This window comes from Helobdella robusta (assembly GCF_000326865.2).
Source record: "Helobdella robusta unplaced genomic scaffold HELROscaffold_1, whole genome shotgun sequence".
Lineage (NCBI taxonomy): Eukaryota > Metazoa > Annelida > Clitellata > Rhynchobdellida > Glossiphoniidae > Helobdella > Helobdella robusta.
The window spans coordinates 2,710,631-2,721,523 of NW_008703570.1; the positions used below are offsets into that span (position 1 = coordinate 2,710,631).

General features: G+C 30.6%; 1 protein-coding gene across 1 annotated transcript in view; it reads right to left on the reverse strand.

The window, feature by feature from the left end:
- HELRODRAFT_62030 (hypothetical protein) overlaps window positions 1–10,893 on the reverse strand; it is a gene marked incomplete at both ends in the record, with an annotated part of 80,675 nt that overhangs the window by 61,006 nt on the left and 8,776 nt on the right. The window contains 3 exons of the mRNA XM_009010624.1: window positions 2,122–2,268; window positions 2,487–2,679; window positions 2,760–2,946. Coding sequence (XP_009008872.1) covers window positions 2,122–2,268; window positions 2,487–2,679; window positions 2,760–2,946 — 527 coding nt within the window. The remainder of the gene's footprint in view (window positions 1–2,121; window positions 2,269–2,486; window positions 2,680–2,759; window positions 2,947–10,893) is intronic.

Genomic DNA, 10,893 nt, shown 5'->3' on the forward strand with positions numbered 1-10,893 from the left:
ATCTTCAAACTCAGCCGTAGTTAGCTTATTTTGATNTATGGTAAATCTTCTCATGTTGTTTAGTTTTTTGGGAGTCATATTAGGAAAATTATTCAAATTTTTATTTCTCCATATTTCATAAGTATTTTGAGTTATATTATCTTGTTTTACTACTTTTGCTTATTGGTATGCCCAGATTACTTGTTTATAATCTTCTGTTGTCCTTTAATCTTCATTTCCAGCTCTGAATCCACCTCTCAATTTCAAGATTTTGAGGATGTGCACTAGCTCTAAAATTAACTTTTACTCTTTTATTGATATTTACTTTCACTCTTTCATTAATATTTATTATAAATTTTGCCTTTTGAAGACCACTACATAGAAATCTCCATGTTGTCCCTTCACTCTAAATATCCACTTGCTAGCATCATCAAATTGACTGACTTCTTTTCTCTTTTTTCTTTTTTTCAAGTATGATTTGAATTTCCTCTCTGTCTTCCTTTGGCAAATCATTATTAATAATCACTTTTTTTAATTCTGAAAAAATTTTTAGATTCACACAATTTTCCATTACAAAATTTTTGATTGAATAATTTTTAAACTTTATTAAAACTGGTCTGGGCTTTTGCATTCCTTCTTGTTTTTTTCTAAGTCTCATCACATCAAAGATGTATTTTTCTATGTCTTGACCTACAATTGTTGACAACACTTTTAAAACTGAATCCTTTAACTTGATGGTTGGTTCATTTTATATATTACAACATTATTTTTCCTTTCCTCTTTCATTTGTTAGATTAATCTTATTTTTAGTATCAGTAACAGAGTTTTAAATTTTTGTAACCCAAGAAGCTAACGTTTCCACTTTATCTTTTAATACATCTGACCATTTTCTAGCTAACTTTTCATTTTCTTTTAATCTATTCTGAGTTTCATCACAGAACTTTTCCATTTTCTTATTTAATTCTTTAATCTGCATTTCTTGTTCTGCATATTTCCCCTGATTTACTACAACATTATCTAAGACACTTCGAATATCCACTAAACTTTCAGAAATAGACAGAGCTTGAAGCTTTATTTCTTCTGTTTGAGCCAAATTTTTCAGCTTCTCTTCATTTGCTCTTCCACAAGATTCACACAATCGAAATCCGGCAATTTCACATACTATTTTCCGGTCTTCTACTTTACCTTTACCTCCCGGCATTTTAAAACAGAAAAACTTTTAACTATAATTTTTACAATTAATTTAAAAATAGTTAACAGACACATTAACTCATTCCAGATGCCTATTTTTGTATTGCTAATGTTCAAGACAGTGTGAAAAATATGTTGCAAGATATACAGCAAAGAAAATTTTGTTGACTTGGCAATGGCTAAACAGCTTTAATATTTTCTTGGTTATTCCATCAGAGAATGTTTGAAGACAACATGCATATCTATGTCCAACCAGTTTTTTCTACGCTGTTATCACGAAAATATGGAAATCAAAGGAGAGAGAAAATTTAGAAGCATTTAAATTGAGCAATGTGGTAAGGTTGATGAGAATCAGTTGAAGACAAAAGGAGAAAAATGATAATATAAAAAAATTAATTTGCATAAACGACATAAACAAAATTTTGCTTAGAGATCAGAAATATGTAGCGTACCGCTGAACTAGTTGAAATAAGAATAAAAAAAGGTAAGTTGGGAGACTTGCCAAGACATTACAGAACAGGTTAGAGTGGAAATGATGAGCTCAATAAAATCTGATCTGAGATAGAAAACACTTTGAAAATCAAAGGTGAAATAAAATGTGGACGCTATATCTTTATTTGCTGTTTTTGCAATTTAATTTGGTACTGCATAGCATTTTAACAAAACACAACGGGTGTCGTCTCACAGCCAAGCTAATAAAATAACTTTTTTGATAAATTTTATTAAGCTTACAATATAAGTCAATGTCTGACAATTGAAATGCAAATATTAAAAATTATAGATATACTGTTGTAAATAAAACAAAATTAAACAATTAAAGGAACATTGTAAAAATTAATTTTTCAGTTACTTTTACACATAGTAGTTTAAAAGTAGTTGAAATTCAGCACCAAAAAAAACAATATGAACAATTAGACTGATAGTTAACCTGATAATTTGGTTCCATGGAACTTCTTGAATATATTCTGAGATCCCATCTAGCAGGTGTGTTTAGATCAATTTCACTTAACAGGGCATCTAATTTGTCTTTTTTTTCTACAGCAAAATGGTAAGCCATGCTGATGTGCAGTTGTTTTTTGTGCACTTCCACCTCAATGCCTGCAAGTTATTGTTGATAAAAGTTTTCAAAGAAACAGCCAGTTAGATGTTTTCAATTGTTTTTTATTAACATAAACCTTAAAATATTTTATTAATTTTGATCAATTCATACTTCGCATGTGAATTATTCATTGAAAACTGGCATTAACAATTTATGAAAAAATTTCTATCAACAAATCTGTTAGAATAAGCAATAAGGAAAAAATCTACAAATCGACCTGCTTTCTTCATCTCCTCAGCAAATTTGCTGGTGACGTTTTTAAGAAATGTCTCATGGTTTTCTCGAGCAAAAAGACCGATATATTTGTTAGAAGTAAACACATCAAAGTCCATTTTTTCAGGGGGATCTTCAATTTTCTCTGTGACCATCTTAAGCACATGTGACAAATGAGAAACTAGCCTATCATCTGCCTGTACCCCATATGAAAAAGATTCATTGAAAACAAATTACTATAAAAATGTATCCAAATAACAAAATAATCATAACAGACTTGGAAAAAAGAGCTAAGGGTCATATGTGGGAAATAAGAAAGTGCATTATTCCATCCACATTCTTGATATGAGCTCTGCCAGAAATTGAGAAACTTTTGATGTAGCTGACCAACAGGGCACAAATATAAGATATAATCTCTTGGTGTATCATCGTCAAGTTTGGGATCATTAACGTGTGCTAGCAACCTATATATATATATATATATATATATATATATATATTATATTTATTAAAATACTCTATTCATAATCTATAATTAAAAAATTAAATTTCTATAACCAAAATTCCGCTGAATTATTAGTGTTTATCAACTTATATTCGAATTTCACTTTGTCTTAGTAAATTTTTTATCGACAAAATTAAGTCTGTTCTAAATTGAAATTTTATTTCTATTAACAAACATTTTATTAAAATTATTGCAGATAGATCTATTTCGACGTTAAACCGTCGTCGTCGGTGCATTATATATTGATTTAGAATTATTGTAGTTTTGATATTATTAAAAATATTAATATATACAAATAAATTCGGAAAAAGAACATGAAATTCTAATGAAAAATTTTAACAACGAAAAGCTTAAAAAATGTGAACGATAGTTGTCAAGGTGGCAACAACAGCATCAAAATTGTGAGGCGCAAAATTAAATCAATTTATTATCATTATTATTGATATTATTATTAATGTTGTTGTTATTATTATAGGCTGAGGCAAACGCCTATTTCCATTTGCAGAGGGCAATTCTGCCTGAGGTCAACAACATCGACAACTTCACCAACAGTCTACAATCAACAACATACGACTACTTCGCTTACTTAACAGCGAAGTAGTCGTATGTTGTTCGCTTCTACTTCGCTTACGACTACTTAAAATACGGAATGATGAAACCAAAAACAATTCTATCTGTAGAACAAAACAAACCAATCAACAAATTAAAGAAGGAGCCGAAACAATTCAAAGTCCTGGGCCGTAACAACCACAATTATGACTCTCGAATTAAAGCGCTTAGTAAAGTAATAAGATCAAAACTATCGTCTTTGAAAGCGCTAAAAATTAGAAAAAATTCAGATATCGCCAATCAGTTCAACAGAAGTTTTGGGCCATTTGTAAAAATTTGTTCAGTTCATCAAACGGTTTGCTACCCCTGTCAAAAACCTCTTAAATAATCAGCACATCAAAGAATTCCGTATGCCAAACTGAATCCACACCCCGACAAAACCATCATTTCCATGCTGTGTTAATCCTCCAACATACAATGAAATTTCATCTATCATACGTAAATGCAAGTCAAGAGCATCACCCCGTCCCTTAGACCAAATATCCATAATAATTCTCAAAAAATGTCCCGCACAATTCCTTACCAACTGCTGGTTGAATGCTGGAAATCGTCGCCAATATCTATGTGCTGGAGAAGAGACTTGACAATATTAATTCACAAAAAGGTGACGCCAACGAACCAGCAAACGAAACAAGTGCGTGATTTGATTAGATCAGTATATGATTACTACTCCGTAATTGTATCTAAGAGTAATTACAATGTCAAGAGGTTCTAGTCAAATCAGTAAAAGAACACATCCATGACTCAGAGATTACACGATGGTCTAGATTGACAATAAAACTATCCGAGGTTCTTTATAAATTTTCAAAAAAAATACATTATACAGCAACTGCCTATAAATGCCAACCTTCACAGATGGGGCAGAACAACCAATTAATATTATTACTGTTAGAACATTTATAAAGCGCCAATTAAATCAATATCCCAAAGGCGCTATCATATTCATATTAAATTCCCAATCACAAAATAACAGCAATAAATCCACAGAAATAAAAATCCCCAACAATAATCGAACCCGATAAATAATTTCAATCCCAACAGCTACACCTTCAAATGAGTTGTTCTCTTTATAAATGCATTCGGGCGGCGCGATGGTGTAATGGCTAAGGTGCCTGGCATTGTTGATGCAGTGTCCGGATTCGAATGCAAACAAAAAGATCCCCGCCTATCACATGCAAAAGTGTGTGATGCGTTGATTCACGTGTATTTATGCACTGTGTGTTTGTTGTAATAATAATAATGCGCCTCAGTCGCTTGCCAAGGCGCTATATAAAATGAAATTATTATTATTATTATTATTATTATTATTCATACTAATAATCATTCACCAAATCAATCAATCAATCCTCGTTTATAGTCTCCATCCGTTATGGCAGAGGCGGCTTAAAGCCGTCCCAGGCCCCGCGCTTTCAAAATTATTTTTTGAATATCCAAATTTTTTTGATGAATTTGTATTATTAACTTCGATAAAAACCTCCAAAGGCAATTACTAAATTCGATAAAAATCTCCAAAGGCAATATTATATATTACATATAATCGAAGTTTAAGTATTTCATTATATAAATTCCGATGGGATGCTCATCAACGTTATTATCAAATTATAAATGGAACTCAAAATCCTCCAGAAGCAAAAAAAATACATTTTTATAAAATGAATGAAAATTATCGATTTGATAATAAGCAAATTTTTAAATTGTGGTGAAGTTTTAAACATTCCAGAAAAATATTTTGTACTTGAATTACATTATTCATTTTGAAATAAACACAGAACTGAACAAGCTGATGAAAATAAAGATCTTCCTTCTAGACAAGATGGATTTGAATTTTTTAGTTATTTTGTGTTTTTATTTGAATTTTTTCTAACATTATGACGTATACTGCGCTAATTAATTCGAGAGCCAATATATTTATTCTGTGTATATGATGCATTCCGTTCATAGATATTTAATTAATATAGATATATGACTCCGGTAAAAATATTTTGCACATCTAGCAGATTCTTTCCCAAATGCTGCTATAGCTTACAGAATTCTCTTAACAGTACAAGTCACTGTAGCTACAGCTGAGCGAAGTTTTTCAAAACTCAAATTGATAAAAAATTATCTCCGATCTACAATGCATCAGGAAAGATTGTGTGGTCTAGTTATGTTGTCCATAGAAGAAAAAATTGCTTCTACATTAGACTACAAAAAATTGATTCAAGGATTTGCCAACAAAAAGGCAAACAAAGTGGATTTTCGGCTGTGATTATCTCATGAACATTATTGTACTTAAATTTCATATATGTATATTTATATATATATAATTTAGTTGAACAAGTCAAATCATTTAAATAATTTTTTTCTATCTTTATATTTTACCAATTTGTCCAGAAATAAACCTGTTTTGATAAAATGTAATAATTTATTTTTATTTCGTTATACCCCAGTAATTTTATGTAAATTATTGTTTTCCTTGTTCGTTTGTTATGGCTCGCTTCGCACTCCCAACTTGAACTACTAGGCCCCGCAACCCCTAACTCGCTCTAGGCCCCGCACCCCACTAGGGCCCAGAGGCGGCCTAATATGCGTCTAATAATCATTTACCAAATCAATCAATCGATCCTCGTTTATAGTCTCTATCAGTTATGGGTCGGACTTTTTTATTCCATTCATCAGCTTCTGTCTCCAAGCCAATCTATCCATTGCGTCTGTGCCTTCAAGTACTCCTGTACGGTCTGCGTCCATGACTTTTTTGGGCGACCTCTTGGGCGGGTGCCAGGCATCTGGCTGGTGCTCAGTAACAGAAATTATTGTATCGTTTTCGCTTCGCTTCACGTGGCCAAACCAACGTAGGCGATGACGACGACATGCATCCTTCAACATGCACAGTCCCGATCGGTTCAGGATCTCGGTTGTATTGATATGGTCCCTTAGGTCAACATGCTGCATCCAACAAATCATCTTCATGTCAGTTCGGTGAAGCTGCTGTTCGAGTTTTGTTGTCATCGGCCACGTTTTTGCACCATACATCAGAACAGAACATATAGCTGTGTCGTATAGCTCTGAGCACAGGGGTAGAAGAATGCTACGCCGCATCAGTACCGAGGCAAGGAGGTGCCATCTGCACCACGCCACACGTATGCATCCACGAACGGCGACATCAGCTGTTCCATTACAATCCAGCGTATCTCCCAAATACTGGAATGAAGTAACAGTTTCGATCCAGGTAATCGTATCATCATCTGGGCTCCGTTGTCGCGGGTTGATACAGGCAGGGCATACGAAATCAGTCACTTTCCTTGATCATTCACCAAATAATAGAACCAACTAGAAACATTCACCAAAATAAATTAATAAATAACATCAACCAACCACATTAAAGAGAATCAAACATCGAAACCAAAATGATATAATTGCATAAAAGTCACAAAAACATAACAAAACCAAAAAAAATTCTATAATGTGAAAAGATAAGACTTCAGTAATTTTTAAAACAAAAGTAAACTTAAATCAAGATTTCCTGAATAACATGGCAAACTGTTTCTACAGAGTGGGACCACAAACAGAAAAATTTCTTTTTCCAATCCTTAGCTTGGTAGATGTGCTATGCCCTCTTTGCAACGTGAAACACGTTCTGTCAAATAGTAGCTCTCTGGCAGCACTCAAACGATACGATACAAAGTCGACAAATAAACAACCAGTTTCAAAAATAACTTAATGAACGATTTTAAACACTATAACATTTTAATAAATACTTTCGAATTATCTCCTGTAGGCTTTTACAAAACGTCAATTTATCTTTCATCAAATTCGATTGGACCGATTATTTCCGCCATAGCTTAATTAACCATGTCATATCGTCTTCATATGCCATATATTGCAATCGAAACAATGCATGAATCCATTTTTCATAACTATTCTATCATCATATTTTTTAAATGAAGAGCAGTGATGACTAGCTATTATGATTATGATTTTAAATAAAAATTATTTTCTGTTAATTATTGATTTTTATGCAATACAATACTATACAATTTTATTAGAACCCCTCAAAAAAAGAACAAGGCTCAGGGTGACCGTGAAGAGTCAAAAAAAGACTCATTGACCAAAGCCGCCTTTTCAATCGAAAAAAAATAATAATAATACTAGTCGTAAAATTATAAATATGTATCTAAGTTACGATAATTATATTAACACGTTGGAAAGAAAAATACATTAAAATACATTACTAAAAATTTACAAAACTTGTTCGAGAATGATATTCTCACAAAAAAGTAAATCAAAATATAGGCAAATATTAAATAGGGGAGAGTAAAGAAATTGGCCTATAGTTTCCCACCAAATCTGGATTGCCTTTTTTGAAGACAGAGATTATCTTCAAAACTTTGTAGAGATCTGAAAAGATGCCTGATTTCAAGGAAATGTTAGAGATGTGGGTAATTGGGATAACCAACTCATCTATGAATAATTTCACTAAGAAGTGTCATTTGAGATCGATTTTTTTATTTAAATTTTTTAACTATTGAAAAGATTTCTTGATAATCAATTTCATGAAAGTATATTGATTCGACATTTGATGCTGTTAATATTTTATGTATGCTCTGGAGATAAATAACTAACAAAAATTTTTGTTGAATATTGTCAATGGATTTGATGAAGTTTTTATTTAGAAAGTAGCAAATATTATCATTTGATGAAATAAATGAGTCACCTTTACTTTGAGGATTTCATTAATCAATTGCCACTTTGCTTTAAGGTCAATTTCATAAGATTTTATGTGAATAATTTGAATTCATTTATTATTTTTATTTAAATTTATTTTCATAATAGGTTTTTTGTAATGAACGCTTGGTTTTTGTAAAGAAATTTCTGAAAGATTTGTAAGCTTTGGAGTTAACATCACTAGGATTTTTGATGTATTTATGAAATAAAAAGTTTTTACGTTTTAATAACTTTAAAGTTTCTACATTAAAACAAGGCTTGTTAGAACGACAAATCTTAGAAAACTCGAGTGGCGCATATTCATTTATTATATTATTAGTAATATGAAAGAAGTTTTCACACCTGTTGACATCATCACTTAAAAGAACAGGATCCCAATTAGTCGCAGTTTAACATCATTTAAATGTTGATTATAGTCGGTTTATAGAAGTTTCTGTTTAATGTTCTTTCTAATTTGAAATTAGGAACCAAAATTTTTGATATACAAAGAATAGGAAAGTGGTCCGAGAAATCTGAAGATATCAAACCACTTTGACGAGTATTGTTGACATTAGTAAATATGTTGTCAATTGTGGATGATGTGGAAATAGTAACTTGTGTTGGCAAATAAATTAACGGAGTAAAATTATAACTTGAAAATAAATTATGATAAATTACTTATTATTGGAATCTTCATACAGATCTACACTGAAGTCGCTAACAACGTAAGATTAGGAACCAAGGTTTTTGATATACAAAGAATAGGAAAGTGATCCGAGAGATCTGAAGATATCACACCAGAGTATTGTTGACATTGGTAAACATGTTGTCAATTGTGAATGATGTGGAAGTAGTAACTCTTGTTGGCAAATTTATTAACGGAGTAAAATTATAACTTTCTAGTCACAAGCTTGAATGGGTCTTCAATTCTTCAATAGAACTTGGAACCGATTCTGACCATAATTTCTCACTATGCAACTGAATATCATCATTTAAAAAAGTTTTTTAGCTGAGTCAGCACGAATATTACTGTTATTTTTCAAAAATAAAGACGTACTTTTAGAGGCTGTTGAGTTGTGAGCAAGAGGAAGCCCAGGGTGAACAGAATGAGATTATGGCGCCTTGGAAGAATTCAAACCTTTTAATGTAGAGAGAGCATGTATTTTGTTCTTATTGTTGGAAATAACAAATTTTTCTAAGTTATTCACACGATCAAGGACTAAGTTTATTTTTCCATCCACGACTTTGTCAAAACTATCAACTGAGTACGCAAGTAATTTTTTAACGTTAAGAATAACAAAAGTTGCCATTTTTTCAATTAAATTGTTATCCAATAAAAACTTAAAATCGTCAATTATTTCATTAACCTTGTCTTGTTTGGTATTTCCACGAGTGGAAAATTTCAGTTTTTCTATTTTCAGAATTTCTTATTCAGAAAGTAAAAGTTTCTTTCCAGAAGATATTTCATCATGTGAGAAATTATTACAAAAATAAATATACGACAAAAAATAACAACCTCACTCCCACTCCGGCGCTTAATCAACAATGAAAACAAAGAAATAATAAAAACTAGCATTGTAAATATTGACATAGAAGAATATGATGCTATCGATGAAGAAAAGGAAACCAACGAAGATGGACCAACAAAATAAAGAAATCTGACACCTTTTTCCATCTAAGTTCATTTCCACAAAGTTAATACATCCCTATATAAATCAACTTGCACTGATGATGATTCATTCGGAATAGAAATATAGCCTTATTTGCAGCATGAATTCAAAAAATAAGTTTATTTTAAATTTTAATAAACTAAACGTTCTCCAAAAAACTTTAGTGAGAAAAATCGAAAAAACAAACTACAAACATATTAACGCCAAACATTCGGTAGAATTTATAGAATATTGTTATATATATATATATATATATATATATATATGTATATATATACATATATATATATATATATATATGTGTGTGTATAATTTTTTTAATTATTACATAATTTTTCTTATATTAACCCTTCAATAACTTATTAAATGTTTTGAGCTCTGAGGATGGTCAAAATGCAAATGTTTTCTATTTAACAATCACACATAACACGAAAAAACTCAATTTAGCTGTGTTACAAATTTATCTAAAGGACTAATTAACATAAAATGGAGCGAATTGATTGTAATTATTTTACAAAGCATGTTTAACGGAAAACTTCATAATATACATATATATATATATATATATATATATATATATATATATATATATATATATATATATATATATATTAGGAAGAAGACCAAGTTCTATACAGTTGTTCAAAAAATCCACCGACGATTCAGCATTAACAAGTTTTATGGTTGATTTTCTAATATTTTGAACTAGTTCTTTACAATTAAGTCTATTCAAAATGTTGAAATCCATTTTATAATCGTTTATGATTTTAATTGTTAAAATTAATCAAGCAAGATCCCATTTTTATAATCGTTTATTTTTTATATTATTATTAAAGTTATGCATATAGATCTATTTCGACGTAAAGTCATCATCAGTGCAATATATATTTTAAATAAATTCTATTAATAGTTAATTAGTTGTATTTTTTAATATATTAAAATAA